At 39.4% G+C, this 16,197-nt stretch overlaps 1 protein-coding gene across 2 annotated transcripts in view; it reads left to right on the top strand.

Moving 5' to 3' along the window:
• Positions 1-16,197, top strand: part of BICD2 (BICD cargo adaptor 2) — a 91,882-nt gene that overhangs the window by 64,857 nt on the left and 10,828 nt on the right. For both annotated transcript variants that reach the window (XM_075713700.1, XM_075713699.1), the window contains exons 3-6: positions 4,910-5,062; positions 7,476-7,928; positions 8,888-9,907; positions 10,991-11,142. In XM_075713700.1, the coding sequence (XP_075569815.1) occupies positions 4,910-5,062; positions 7,476-7,928; positions 8,888-9,907; positions 10,991-11,142 (1,778 nt within the window). The remainder of the gene's footprint in view (positions 1-4,909; positions 5,063-7,475; positions 7,929-8,887; positions 9,908-10,990; positions 11,143-16,197) is intronic.

The following is a 16,197-nucleotide window of genomic DNA, read 5'->3' on the forward strand; positions in this document are numbered from 1 at the left end:
ATAGAAAACAGCTATAGGTATAGCTGTGTCTGTATCTTAGCCTCCACCAGACTTGTTTTCATTTCCTGGCATTCAATGTGTGGGATATGTGTGTGAATTGTGATATAGCTTGAAATTTATACAGGGGTTGTATGGGAAATAAAACTGCTTCTTTTCCCAACTTGAAGTTGCCTGAGCCATGGTACCTACAAGTGTTTTATTAATAAAGCTTTCCTCATACAAAGGAACATCTTATGCTGCACCAATACGTGTGCACACATGATAACATAGGTGCAGGTGTGACTGGAGGCAGGTTCTCCTGTGAATGAGGAAGGAGAACCAGGCCACTGTGGCATTTCTCTTTTGCAAACTAACAAACTAACTAAATGTTTTAATACTATTTTATAGTTCTTCTACTATAAGAACAGAGTGGGCAAAATTGTAAAAACAAGAAGCTCTTGTAGCTCCTGCATCTGAGGAAGATGAGAAAGAGAAGGCCATTGTCAGGAGGTGCTGCTGGCCATGTGTGGCTGCTGGTCTGCCTCTCCACCCCGAAAGCATTTGCTCATTGCCAGGGACTGCAAATGGCTTTGTTGCACAGGTGATCTTTATTGCAGTAGTGAAAGTACAGGTTTCCAAACCTTTTGTTCATATATAGTAAACAGTTGGATCTAATGGAACTTTTTATCTTTTTTTTCCTCCCAAATATTAGTGTTTTGTTTTATATCTATAATAAAAAAAAATTATTTAAGAGTCCGTAACTTGAGAACTAGGGGAAGATTATTTTTGATTTCTTACACACTCTTAATCTGGCTCTGTTCTAGGAATATTTTATATCCCAGCACAGTTATATGATACTTTGCCACAGGACCCCAGTCCTCACATGTGCGGAGGAAATGCAATTAAAATCAGATGGGCAGCTGTGAATTTCACGCACAACTTGCAACTGCTGGTCTTTGTAGCCTAAATAATGTAACTTGTTAGTTGTGTTAATGTCTAGAGATTGACTTGAAATTTTCTTTTTGCACATAGAAAAGCTTTGTGGTCCATATTTTGAGGTCTTAATTTCACTGTTGGTACCCTGTGTAGGTGATGTAGCTTTGAGGTTGGCTTTTCTGGAGTGACAGCTGCAAGTATGAAGGCAGTGTTCAGAAAAACATTGTCTGAATAGCCTTCTTCAAAAAAAGTGCTGAAGAAGGTGCTAAGTTACATAAGTGTCTGAGGATTAGTCTTCCCAATTTTCATGTTGATATTTAATAAATTGTCTAAGAGATGTTTTTTTATTGATTGTTTTGATGGACTTGGTCGTGTTGGGTTAAGGGTTGCACTTGATGACCTTAAGGGTCTTTTCCAACCTAAATGATTCCGTGCTTTTCTTCTCCTTACAGAAACAGAGTTGCCATCCTTTCTGACTGCACTGTGTTTCTTCCAAAGAGTCTGCATCCTTTTTTGTGAATCCTTCTTATGAAGAACACAAGAAGGAATGATCATATCTAGAATATTTACTGCATGAAGTGCTGAATCTAATCCTAGAATTAGTAACAAATTTGGGTGAACTAAGTTTTGACTCTTGATGATGATCATAACACGCAGAATTAGGTTTGAGCATGTTTACTACAGTGGGGAACTCGAACTGACCAGTGACCTCATGAGCTGGTGGAGTTTAGGGTAACGGAAATGGTGCTAGAGGCACAGCTTTGCTTGCAAGATCAGCCTTTGGCTGGTGACCTGGAGGCTAAACTCCAGGTTTGGTGCAGTGCCCAAAACGAAGGAGGGAATCGGCTACCTGAGATTTTTTTTCTCAACTAATTTAATTCTTGGGGTCAGATTGTACATAACTTTATGTGCTGGGGTGTACTAGAAAAGTAGGTGCTAAGGAGCAGGCTTTTGGCAGTGATGAAGGACAGTAGTTGTGGTTTTGACATGCAGGCAAGGGCAGATTCAAACTGGTCCTAAGGAAATCCCTGCTATTTCTAGCACTGGTGCTGCTCAGAGGGGCCCCTTGCAGAACTCTTCTGAGACAATGCTGAGGATGAAAACGCTGAAGACAAGCTCTCTAGTAGCAGCAGCAGGGTGGTCTATGGCCTTTAGATCAGGCAAAATCACTTTCAGATCACAGTCTTTTCCTGGACAGGATGGATGGGAGGCTTCTGTGTAGTGGGAATATTCTCTATGTTGAGAAGTTGAGAGGTTTTGTCAGGTAGATGAACCCTCAATGGGATTTTATGGCCATCAGTTCTCCACACAGTGGTAATGATATTTTGAAGTGCTGTATGATTTGCTTTGGGTGGAGGTGTGACTTTTTGTATAGCTGAGAGCCTAGCCAGGGATGCCCCTGTGTTCCAGTTCCACCTTCTCCCCTGTGCTCAGGGGTTGCTCAGGGCAGAGGATGAAGGAAGAAAGAAGCCTCTAAGCCACTGAAGCAACAAGAGTCACAGAAAGGTTCAAACTCATCTGTAGGTCTGCTCACCTTTTCTGTAGACTTCAGGAATTGTAAAACACCACCTGTGAGAATATGTGCAATGTATGTGTGTCTGGCTTAAAATATGTGAATACCACTTTCTGCATGGGTAATAGAAAAATCTGATCAAGGAAGGATGTAGTAGCTTCTCTTTCCTGCAGAAAAATTCCCACCATTTGGTCAGTTCTATGAGATAGCATGGCACCCAATTTAACCTTGCAGCTTGCAAGCATGCACGTTTATTTCAAGAAAATGCTAAAAGCAAACTGAATGTACAGCTTCTTAAAGAGCCAATAAATCTAGGTTATATCTTCCTTCCCCAGTCAGGAAACAAGGGAGCTATTTTTAAATCTGGCCTTCCTGTACATACTGAAATAGAATGATTTTTCTTGTGCTAGACAGAGCATGACAAAGCTTTCACATTAAATAATGAGCTCTTACTGTTGCTGTGAATTAAATGGGCAGGATTGGACAGAAACCATTGTTTCTCCAAAAAAGACCCGCTCCAATGATTTCTCCAAGCATTGACCTCTGCAAAGATTAGATCATCCAGGCAGGAAGAAAAGTAAAGCAACCTGAATGGTGGGGAGAGAAGCTCGCCAGTAGCTTTGTGGGAGGTCTTCCATTGCAGCTCACTTACTCAGGAGTGGGGAAAATTACAGATAAGATATCCTAATTTGTATGAAACTTGGTTTGATGCAAGAGCCTTTTGCAGTCCTAACTGTTAAACAGTTTGGATTATCTGGCTGGAAGCTCGCTCTGCCGAAGGCAAGAGCTCTTCATTGCAGTTGTTAAGAAGAAGTTAAAATGTGAATTCATGTCAGCCTGTAGCCTTCAGCTACCCGTGGTGCATCTTTCCTTGTGGCCCTGGGTTTGTGCAAAGATAGAGCCAACACTTGCTCAGGCATGGAATATGAGATGTAGCAACTTTTCATTTGCATTGTTGTACTGTAGTGTCTGGTTTCAGCAATTAATGTTTATTTTAGCTTCTCAGTGTGCTGCAAAGTAGTGCTTTTCATTGCTAAAAATAAGCAGACAAATTTATACAGTCTAATCTCTCCCTGATGTGTGAGGGAGCTATAATTTAAATTTATTGGTCTTAACAGTTGCAGGTTCTGTGTTTGTGTTCAGAACATGCCAGATTCAAGTCTTGGCATATGCTCCTGCCGCAAACATTTCCTTTATCTCTTAGCTTTGTGTAGGTGCCTGTTGATACCTGTTGTATTACTTCTGCGTATTCTGGCTGCACACTTGCAAGAGAACTGAGACCATATTTTATTCATTGTTGACATTCTTCTTTCTAACCAGAAACACTAAGAGAACACTAAGGGAATCTGAGTTTGTATACCAGAGGATGAATCTTACTGGGCTAGACTGCTGGATAGATGAAAACAGAAATATGATACCATAACCTAACTAGCTAAATTGATAGGCTGCCTCTTTCATGAGCTCATGTTTGTTTTGATTTAGAATTGTTTGGAAAATGATCCTGTCACTTCACAGGTATGGCTGCTAAAATAGCCGGATACTATTTTTATAGGCAACTATATTGTCTATTTTCCTATCTCTGAAGATATTTCTGATAATGTTTTAGAGCATATTTTCACTTTGTTTTAATTAAGTATTTAAAAATATGGCTTGAAGGAAAATAACGGAGAAAAATAGAGCTAAGTTACAGTAAGCCATTCACATAGCTGGATATGTGCTAGCTCAATTTATTTAAGTGTCTGTGTATATTCACAGAAGATCTAAAGATCATACTACACCAATATATTGATTTTTACTTCTTATCTATACTGAAACAATAATGGTGATTTTTTTTCCTTTTTTTTTAAAGTATTTCTTTAACGTCTTGTATAAGTCCTGGGGCTGAGAGGAGGGAACATTTTAAAAGTCAACCACAGTTGCTATTTCTTTCTACCTGGGATCTTGGATTTCATTTGAGCTTTAACTCAGTGTCTCTCTCCAAAAGGATTCATTAGTACATATTCCCAAATTATTGCACTGGGCATAAAGAAAAGGGCGTAACGAAAAGGTCTGTTGGAAAGCAGCAGCAAATACATGTCCAAATAAGAACCTCTGGAATCATCTGAATCTGTCTTTCTCTTGGGAAAAGGCCCTTCTTGTTTAAGTGTTAACAGACTGGGGCACTGACTTCTGATCTGGAAAACTTTTGTCTGTTGCTTGCAGCCAGTGAGACAACATAGGTGTGAATGCTGCTTTCCCTGCTTGCTCATTAACTTTTCTTTGAGTCAAGGATGAGAATTTGTAAGAGAAGCAAGAGAACAAAATCTAATTGTTGGGTAAATGACTTGTTTTTCTGTGATTTCATTTGGGGGGGGGTGTGTGTGAAGAGTTTCTGTTTGAATAGAATATAATTAATTAGTGCATGTAAGGAAAGATAAAATTTTGAAATTTAATTGTAGCTGACCAAATCACCATCATTTCGGGGTTTGGTTGTTTTTCCAGGTGAATCAGAACGTGGAGATCCAAAGGGCCCGTCTGCGAGATGATATTAAGGAATATAAATTCCGAGAAGCGCGTTTGCTGCAAGACTACACTGAGCTCGAAGAGGAAAACATCTGTCTCCAGAAACAAGTGTCTGTCTTGAAGCAAAATCAGGCAAGTTTTTCAAAATAGTGAGCATTCCTCTGGTACCACCAGTTAATTCCTGTGCTACAGCATGGTTCTGTCTCGTTTGAACATCCAACCACTTCTTTTCTATGTTTGTACTGCTTTTGAGACTATAAGGTCTGTCTTTCAGTAGCAAGAGTTGCCCCAAAATGTTTAAGTCCTTTCTGACTGTTTACACGCAGTCATAAAACTTTATGGCTTCTACTTTGACCTCCAAGTCCTTCTATTGCCTTCTCTCTCTTTGGTGGAAGTGCAACCTCTACCAGTCTGCTTTGTTACTTGGTTTAAGTCTTTTTGCTATACTAGTTTTTCAGTGTCTCTTTGCAATACTCTCCATCCATCAATCCTCTCTACAGTATCTGTAACTGGGTGTATTTCTGAACATATATTTATATTGCTACTTAGTGCTTACATTATCTCTCCAGTTCTGTACTCCTTCTCTCTTCTAGCTACTTTCATTAAACATGGACTACTGTTATAGTTGCTCTACGCTGTCAGCCCTGTGTGACTGCTCATCTGAAAAGTCACGTTTAATTGCACAGTTCCAGCTGTTTTCAGAAATTTAGAAAACTGCATTTTCGGAACAACTCAAGAATTTCCCTGAGTTATCATTTGCAGAGGTAATTAGATCAGATGTAGTCTTTTGCACAGTTCACTTATCTTGGGGACTTGCTATTTTTATTCTTCAGGTAGCTGTCAGTCTCGGTGTGTAAATAAAACTCAAGGTTCAATTGAGAAAATGGTGTAATATTCCTGAAATAAAAGCTCTTGAAGAAAACAATAGTGTTAATACCATCTGTTGTAGTGAGCACATAGCAGAAAGCTTATTAGGATTTGCTTCAGATCTCCTTCAGTGTTCTGAATGAAAGCTGCCCTAACAAGTGAGGTGTTTGGGATATTGAATGCATTCAATTTATCTCCAGGTGAAGCTCCATGTCAATATTTATCACTTTGGCTTCACTGGTGTGCCCAAAAGGGGGCTCCAGGTTGGACCTGTTCTCAGCTGAATATATTTGGTCTAATTATGCTGTTTTGGGTGCCCTGACATCATGCGTTAGGGATGAAGGAGCTATTACACCCTAGATGCAAACTGGAAGAGGTAGTTATCTGGTAAAATCCAACCTATGTAGTTGGTTACTTTTGTTCTTTACCTTTTTTTGCCTCACTCGTATTCAGAGGAGCAAGTGAAAGTTCCCAGCTCCATGTTCACATTCTAGAATAACAATATTTAAGAATGCTGTCATTTTGGGTTGAGCCAAATTTAACCTCAGATGCTGTCTTGTCAGTTGCTAGTAATTATTGACTACTGTGTTTGTATTCTGGAACCTTTGAAAATAGACTGCAATCTTAAATATTTGAGCTCAGTGGACATATATAGAACCAAGAGCTAATTCTTTTCATGGCATTGGATTATTTAATTTTCTACCTTGTCCTAATCCTACTTGATGAATTTTATTAAGCTTTAATTATCCCACTGACATAACTAGAAGAAGCCATAAAGTTTTCCCAGGTTTAACTTGCAAAACTGAATTAACATGATTGTTTCCTGGTTTTTAAATTAGATGTCGTTCAGCACTACCAGATTGGTGTATGTTGGCATGTAAAATTCCTTTAGCAGCTGGCAAAAATCAATAGGGTCATATATCATGTGCTATGTTTTCCTTTCTTTCAAGGTAAGGAAAAGGTGTTCTTTAGGCTTTACACTAATGGTTGGTGTTCATAATTTCAGTGCAAGAGAGGTTTAAAAAAAATGCAGTTTTACAGTTAAAAACTTACAGTTAGTGTGCCATCAAATTTCATATAGCCAGCACTATGAGTCTGAAGTGTAGAATCTGAATTGTAGTGCTCTCAAGATGTGGTGAAATGATTATGACAGAAATGATAAAACATGTTATTTTGAATGTATAAAAGCAGAGTTTGAGTGCTAGGTGCATCCTAACAGTTGCAAGCCCAGTGGCATATTCTAACAGCAGTGCAGCAGAGTGTCAGAAGCATAGCTTTGCAGTGCTGAGTTTTGGAAATGTTGAGCTTGAATTTGTGGGAAGGTTGGCCAGGGAATTTGTTAATCAAACAAAGAAAGAATTTGCATAATGTGCTAGGAAGGCCTGTTTTGTGATGCCTCTGTATCACACACTGTATCTCCCACCTGTCTTAATTAAGCTGGAATAGATCAGATCATTTGATGGTTTGCTTAGAAATTTTATTCCATGGTCTCTCTGAAGGTAAATTATGTAATCAGTGTTTACAGTCAGAGTGCCAAAACTGGACTCCAGAACTGAAAAAATTATTCTGTTCTCACCATATTTAGTGAAATCAAACATTCAAAAGTAAAATTACTTGGTGCCTTGTGGGCAGACATTTTCAGTAGGACTTTTTTCCCCCTCTATTTGTATATCTCCAGGTGGAGTTTGAAGGCCTGAAACATGAAATCAAAAGACTTGAAGAGGAAACGGAATTTCTCAACAGCCAGCTAGAAGATGCCATACGGCTGAAGGAGATCTCCGAACGCCAGCTTGAGGAGGCCTTAGAGACGCTGAAGACAGAGCGGGAGCAGAAGAACAATCTTCGTAAAGAGCTCTCTCACTACATGAACATTAATGACTCCATGTACAGCAGCCACCTGAACATCTCTTTGGATGGACTGAAGTTCAGTGATGAAGCCACAGAGCCCAATAATGATGAAATCATGAATGGATTTGAACAAAACTGCCTCAGCAAACTCAGCAATGGCAAGAATAGTACATCAACACCCAAGAAAAATGAAAGCTTCCCTCCAGCCCCAAGTCTGGTTTCAGATCTTCTGAGTGAATTAAACATTTCTGAAATCCAGAAGCTGAAACAACAGCTTGTTCAGGTAAATGGGTTTCCTAAAAACTGTGTACTTCCAAATAGCTGCTAGAGTTTATGTGGATTGTAATTTCAGTCTTTTCAATATCTCATGTGGCCACCATACAGTATGAACTATATCTGTAAAGGTTCTGATTGCTTTATGTTAAATGTTTGTCAGTGGAAAACCAGAGCTTTTTGCTTTTTTTTTTTTTTTTTTTAATGCAGAGAAGCTAGCTGTCATGTCCTATGTTTGGAGGAAAGTTGTAATGCATCTTCTGTGCAGTACATGCTGTGTCTAATTTATTATGTCACTAGCAAGAAAGATAGTATTTTGTTCAAAAATTGATAGTTACTCTAGTCATCTTCATGAAAAGGAGTTTTGTACACCATAACTGTTTTCTGTAATTAGGTCAAAGCACCAAGTACTTAATCAGTACCAAGCATTTCTGTGTTATATTTGTGCTATTGGAGAGTTTGAAACAAGGTACATACTTGTGTTCCCTGGAAATGTTTTAAAGTTACTTTGTCAAGCATTTTTAAAGTGTTCTGTAAGAAAAAGCCTTTGTGGAAAAATTTGCTGGATTTCAGAGGAGAAACTTCAAAAGTTTTGGTATTTCTGAGTCTTTCATGAAGCTCCAAGCTTCCACCGTGGACTAGCTGCATGTTTTCTAATATTTACTTGATAATTTGCAAGATAAGAGTAAACTTTAGTTTATCTTCAGCTGAAAGGACATTTTCACAATGAGACCATCAGCTATGGAAGAAGTGTGTAAAAATGCACATTTTGAAGTGGAAATGAGAAAGAATTGGCAAGGAACGCTGTGCTTGAGATAGTTTTAGAATAAATTAAATAACCTTTTCCACAATGTGGAAGTGATCAGATTTCCGTAACCCTATGGACCTTGGCTAAGTTGCTGTCTCTTAATAAAACCATTTAAGTGATACGGTTCCCTTTATGTAGATGTCTGTGTTCATGCATTTCAGATGGAAAGAGAGAAGGTGAACTTGTTAACAACGCTACAGGAATCTCAGAAGCAGCTGGAAAATACACGGGGGGCCCTCTCAGAGCAGCATGAGAAAGTCGGCAGACTCACAGAAAACCTGAATGCGATGAAGAAGCTCCAGGTCAGCAAGGAACGTCAGTCTGCCCTTGACAATGAGAAGGACCGAGACAGCCATGAAGATGGAGACTATTATGAAGTTGACATCAATGGGCCAGAGATCCTGGAGTGCAAGTACAAAGTGGCTGTGGCAGAGATTACTGACCTAAAAGAAGAGCTTAAAAATCTTAAGGCAAAATACAAAGAATGTGAGTCTAAGTATGAGGAAGAGAAGAGCAGATATGAGACTGAGAGCCAAGCTCTCACTGAAAAGATCACCTCACTAGAAAAATCTGGTAGGCATGATAGAGAACAGGTGGCCAGACTGGAGAAGGAGCTGAAGAAAGTCAGTGATGTTGCTGGAGAAACACAGGGCAGCCTCAGTGTGGCCCAGGATGAACTAGTCACCTTCAGTGAAGAACTGGCCAATTTATACCACCATGTCTGTATGTGCAACAATGAAACTCCAAACAGAGTGATGCTGGATTACTACAAGGAAGGTAAAGGCGGACGCAGTAGTCCAGAGACCAAGGGAAGAAGGTCTCCCATTCTTCTTTCTAAAGGGCTGTTAACTATAGAGCTAGGAAAGGCAGAGAATGGAAGCGGTGACAGCAGCCCTTCTCCAGTGTCATCTTTGCCGTCTCCTGTGTCAGATCCTCAGAAGGAACCAATGAACATTTACAACTTGATTGCTATAATCCGGGATCAGATCAAACACCTGCAGGCTGCTGTGGACAGAACAACTGAGTTGTCCAGGCAGCGTGTTGCCACTCAAGAACTTGGACCTGTGGTGGACAAAGACAAGGAAGCTCTCATGGAAGAAATCCTGAAGCTGAAGTCCTTGCTGAGCACCAAGAGAGAACAGATAGCAACTCTGAGAACTGTGCTGAAGGCCAACAAACAGGTAACCAGGTCTTACAGATGTGAAGGTTATAGTGTCAGGGAATTAGGTCATAAACACAAGAGAATTTATCTTTGCGGTCATACTGCCATACCTTCAACTCAGTTGGGCTTTTGTTGCTGGTATTTGTTTGGTACAAGGCTGAGGCAGGCTGTTTCATTAGAGGCACACAGCTGTCCTAATGTAAAGCTGGGCGCTGGGGCTTTAACTGACTTTTGCTTGTTGCATCCTCATGAGCCTTTTTGTTAAGGTAGCTTCAATCTACTGCTTGTCTGAATTATACTGGATTATATTTAATGTAAGACACCTAAAATGAAGATGTAAATCTTATTTTCTACTAGAAAGAATTCTAGTAGTTACCCTTAAAAGAGTTCTTAAACTTATGTACTCATCTCTTAAATTTCAAAAGAAAAGAAGGCCTTTCAGGATGAGGATGTGATAGAAGAACATGGTCAAAATAACAGGGGTGAAAGGTAAAATTAGTCTTTGGGGATTGGGCTGTGCCATTTGATGCGTATTAGCAGTGCAGTAGATGGAAATAACTGCCATTAAGACACCATATGACATGCTTCATTGTCTCCTCTAAAGTTGAAGTAATGCAAATTGAAGTTGTCTTAAAAAAAAAAAAAGGTATATACATACTTTCAGTTTTCTTTTGCACATTTTAATAAAGGTGTCCCAAAATGTAAGATAGGCAAAATGCTCTAAGGGTTAGAGAACTGTGTAAATGATTGATGAATGCGTTTGACTGTAGAGATACTAAATAGACTTTTTTTTGTTCTTTGTGTTGAAGTATGTAAAGTTTAGTTTCTTTTAGTAGTTAGAGATAGGTGTCACTAAATGTATATTCTGTAACTTCCTAGATGCTGCTGTGTGGTTAATGGGAGTAGGACACCCATATGTTTGATCTGTTTCCAGTGTTAAAAAATGAAATTTCATTTAATCCATACAAGTTGACCAGAAGTTTAACATTCCAGTGCAAAGCAAATGTTTCATTATATGAACAGCGATTAGGAATCTCTTAGCCAGCCACTTTGTGAAGAGTTCATTAACTAGTACGTTTCTGTTCTTCTTGGTAAACAATAGACTGCAGAGGTAGCCCTTGCCAACTTAAAAAGCAAGTATGAAAATGAGAAAGCTATGGTTACGGAGACAATGATGAAGCTGCGAAATGAGCTGAAGGCTTTGAAAGAAGATGCTGCTACCTTCTCTTCCCTGAGAGCAATGTTTGCTACAAGGTAAAGAACATACGAACTCTGCCTAATGTCATTCCTTGCTTTTTTGGGGGAGGAGATGAAAATCCTGCCCACCTACCCATGCAGAGAGTGGCAGGGTGGGGTGCCTTCTTCCAAGTTTGTTGCTTACAGTGTTTGTCTGTGATTATGTTCCTATTGATGAGGAAAATGCCAGGGCTATAGTATGTTGCTATAAAACAACAAGTTGTTGTGGCAATATTTATTTAATTTGGGTGTGAGATTATCCCTGGTTCTTGAAGTCATTAACTCTGAGAAGGAGTGACATTTAACAATGCAAAATGAGCGTTTATTATGCAACGAAAATGTGACTCTGCTTGACCTGTAATGATCCAGAAAAAAGTAAAGATGTTGCAAACATCATCTTATTCTTAGGTTGTCCATCCTGCAGTTGGCATTTCTGTCATTTCATTTACCTGTGTGAGCTGATTTGGGTTGCACATGCCTTTGGAACTTGCTTCTGCTTCTTAGTTGTGCTTTGTGGTGTTAACAGACAAAAAATACCTGCTGACACATCACATGCTGTAGAAGTGATACATGCTGTTTTGATCTGCATGTTGCTTACTGCTACTGTCATTGATTTCTTCTTTAAGTCTACGCATTCCTTTTCGGGAATGTTGAAGCAACATCATCATGTTACAAGGTCTGCTTCGCAGCTGAGGAATGTTCAGTTGGCTCCTGTGTGGAGATTTTTCTGGAATACAGGAAAAGAAAAAGCTTTATCTAAAAGTTGTCAGTCCCAGCTTATTGGGACTCACAGGGACATCCCTGCCAACGTTCATTTGCCTGCGTATTCCATGCATTGCCTAAAGAAGATGGAGAAGAGAGACTGTAAAGGATGCTGTTTAACGTAACCTAGACACTTGCTTTTAAGCTAACCCAAGGGGATGGGAGAGTCTGTATGTGTTGTATGCTGCTTCGTTCTCTGCCTTCTCTGCTCCTCTTCTGGACACTTCAAAAAAACCCAAAACCAAAAAAAGGTTTTCTTTCTGCCATCTGCTAAAAAGTACCATAGTAAGGAATTATGAGGGTGTTCATGAGGATTCCTGAGGCTTTGCTGTATGGTCTTTTGTGGGGGTGATTCTGCAGCAGCTCTCCTGTTCCTTGAGTAATCTTAGGCTTCCTGGTGATTCAGCCTTTCTGAGCAGTATCTATGCATGTGGGTAAGCATGGAAAGGAGAAATGGATACCAAGGAATGCTAAAGGCTGAATTGTGGCAGGTCATTGCACTAGAGAAAGGAATGCCCTTGTACAGGCTGGATTTGTCCTACTTTCTTTCCTCTCTCCTTTTCTGGAGTGTACGTGCAGAAATTGCCATCTCTCTCTTAGTAGTAGATCAGCTTGAAGCTGAGAGGAAAAAGCATACTGTTAACTTCCAGTTATTTTTTCCTAGATGCAGGTAGTTAGCTGTCTAGATTACATGTAACTGCAGTATGTTTTCCCTCAAGGTTAATTTTCCTGCCCTAGTGTGGAAGTGAGTGAGTGACTGTGAACTGGTTTGGAGAGGAAGAATTGTCAGAGAAATGCCAGCGGGGTAATTCTCTCTCTGCCTTTCTCTTGGTGTATTATCTAGAGGTCAATCTTGTCATTTTACTGGGAAGATGGTAATGAAGATTTCTTGGCATGGGGATATTGGAGGCAAAATAATTTTTTTTTCTGAAAGCAGCAGACTTAAGAGCTCTATCCCGGAGCTCTTACAGGGACTTGTGGGTGATTAGAGTCAGGAGTGAGCTCTGTTTGGGGATGCACAACAGACTCCCCTGCCTAAATGAACAATTATAATTTCTGAATTTATGCTTTACTTGGAAACTGTAGTGAAAAAAAAAAGGGGCCAAGAGCAAAGGAGGACTCAAAAAGCTGAGGGTGGAATGAGTGGAGACTGTGGTTTGCTGCTGAGCCTGTCATCTTGTGAGCACTTGCATTCCTGATCGTTGCATGGCAGATAAACAGCTGGGCCTTGTATTTTGCATCTAGCCTGAGGTAGTGGCAGTTGCACAGAGCATGCAGAATTGCTTCTTTCTCCCAGTGTGCCCAATGTTTCAGGTGCCACAATAGCTATCAAGACCTATTACTGCAGGTAGGGTACTGTCACCCCTTTCCTCTCTGATCTGTGGTCAGAGAGGGATTAGTAGCTTGGTAGTTGGCAGAGTACATTCCTCTGTCAGTGGTTGTTTCATCTACGTCTCTGTTTCAGGTAAGGTAGGTTTGGAAGGGGTGTTCCTAGGTGCTTTGGTGAAGATAACCTCAAAAACTGTCTTGGAGTCTGATTTTTAGGTGTGTTTCAAATGTCAGAAGTATGTAACAGCCCAATTTGTCTTCACCATCACAAACAACCTGCTAATGGAGCACCTCTTAACAGTCTACAGTAAGTCGTGTTTCTTCTCTGGCCAAGAGGCCAGCAGAGACTAGTAACAAGTGATGGGGCCTTTACGCCCTGTTTGTTTTGATGTTGTGTTCAAGTGTGGGAAGAGGCAGAGTGCTGCACACAGATCTGTATTTTCTACAGGAAACGGCCCATTTTGTAGGATGCAAGAGAGCTGTAACAATACATGAGGGTTGAAGGCTGGGCATGTATATAAAGTAGCTTAATCCCATTAATTTGACAATACTACCAGCTATTTTCAGTAAGTAATTAAAATACAGTAAGACCTCAGCCTAGAGACAAAGGAAAGCTTGCAAAACATAGGTTGACAGCGTCCAGCATTGAGGGACTGCTGCAGCTCTGTATGCCTAAAATTAAGCTGTCATACAAAGGAATAAATCAAGATATGCATAACATACTATAGATGTACATGCAGTAGCTGATCTGTTAAAGTCCAGATTTTTCTTAATCAACACACGTATCCCTGTTGTATGTACCAACAGACTGGAAACCAGATTAAAATCAGCCCTGTAGAGCTGAAAATGGAATTTATCTGTTTAATTAGATTGTAATAGCTATTTATGTATCACTGTATTACAAACATTTTGATGTTTCATTAGTAAACTCTCTCTTCACCAGAAGAAAAAGATACAATCACTTCTCCATTTAAAATCTGAAGAGAAGCTGAACATCTTTTTTGTTTTACTTTGTCAAGTAGGTTTGCACTTGCTAACAGGCAGCTTGGGTGCTGCAAAATGTAAACAAACAAGGCCTGATGGTGATGCAGCAAATGTTCATTAGGGTGCAGCCTTCGGCTTTATTACAAGATGTGAAGTGGTACTTCTTTCTCTTTATGGGTACCGTCTGGCTCTGGTACTTTACCTGCTATCTGGAGCAGCTGTTTGAAAGAATATTTGCCAAAATAACCATTCTCGAAATTCATCATACAAAATGCACTACTGTGGTTACTGTTTTGAGGGGGTTATGAATGTATTTACTTAGGAATTTAAACCAGAATAGCTTGTGTTCACATGATGAGATTGAACATTGTAAAGAAAGCAGTCACTTTTACAGCATGCTTGCAACATTGAACTACAATAATATCTGGGGTGGGTATGTTCTATATTTTAAAGAATAAATCCTTGCAAATTGGCAAAAGAAAAAATATGGCTTCACACAAACCACTCATGTTAGAATTTTTACCTTAGACAGTATAAACTAATAACTAGTTTGTTTTCAAATGGAAAATTTCAATGGAAATTTACAAAAGGCAGAATAAATCTCTAAAATGCAGTGTTTACTCTCAGAGTTTGAACTGTCTCTGAGTTTTAACTGCATCTCTATAACAACAAAGTATAAAGAGCACATACTTGCAGTTAACTCATTTCACTCAGGTCTTTGTTCAAGTGTATGTGAATCAAGGGGCTACTTTCAAAGTGGTTTTTGAGTATTTATTGAGTTTAATGTGACCATCGCCCCATGTTAACAGCAGCAAGTAAGGAAAAAGCAGCGAGTGAGGAGTTCCGAGACTAGAGGTAGATACTGCTGGTGGTATTCAGGTCACTTCAAAGTGGTGCATAGGGAGCACAGAGCCAGGAGCTGCTGCTGTGTTTTCCTGGCAAAAATATTTAACCTCCGAAAATATTTTATGGTAGGCTTAATTTTTTTTTTTAACTCTCATTTTGTAGGTTAAGAAAATGGAAAGTTGTTGTTTTTTTTTTTTTTTTTAATACAGAAAAATGGAAATCCCTACTGAAGTGTGAGGAGGGGGGGTTAGTAGCAAATTTGAGATAAATGAATTCATCTTCCTCTAAAATATTGTCAGAAGAAAGACTGGTTCCTTTCTTTGCTAGACAAAGAGCTCCTCCCAAGTGCTTTGAGGGAACTTGAAGTGAATATGTCCTGTTTTCTAATGATTTGGGGTGGGAGTAAAGCACAGTTTCCTTGTCTGGTTAGTCAAGGTATGTTTCTAGATTGCCTGTAAGCAATTTGTCGTTCAAACTTTCAAGCACATTAGAGCTTAGGTTTCTTAAAATTGATTATGGGGGAAAAAAAATACTGTATCAAAACAGATGAGAAAAATCCAGCTTGGAATTTAAGCTTGAGGGTTTTTTAGCTTAACATTTCAGTAAGGAAGGAGAGAGTAAGAAGACTGTAGGTTTCTGCTAGTTGTTTGGCGAACACCTCTGAATCTGCAATTTCTGGAGTATGCTGCAAGTGATAATGAAGCACAGGTACACAGATTCATCAGCTTGCAGTTCAGGTTGAAGTCCTTAAAGGATGGTTAGGTGAAGAGCAGGATGCCAGTATGGCCACCACTTCACGGCCAAGAAAAGAATGCACTGAGAAAAACTTGTCATGTATTGGACAAGAAGAGAGTTTAAACACAGTTTAGCACTTTAAAAAGCAAAGGTTATTTTATTTTGTTATGCTAATCTTTTCCATGAGTTTGATTTGCTAGAATTTGAGTAAGCATCCTTTAGAAAATTCTACTAAATATAGAAAATAGCAGAAACCATACACAATGAAAGTACAACATGTTTTTTCACCTTTCTCTTCCCTGTGTTATTTTTCTGCTGTTTTTCTGTCTTTTGATATAGCCTGCAAGTTTCTTATCTCTTTGACTTGCATGTTAAGTACTACGTGCACTCATGGGAAGACACCATAATCTCTTGTCT

This window comes from Pelecanus crispus, chromosome 7, assembly GCF_030463565.1.
Source record: "Pelecanus crispus isolate bPelCri1 chromosome 7, bPelCri1.pri, whole genome shotgun sequence".
Classification (NCBI taxonomy): Eukaryota; Metazoa; Chordata; class Aves; order Pelecaniformes; family Pelecanidae; genus Pelecanus; species Pelecanus crispus.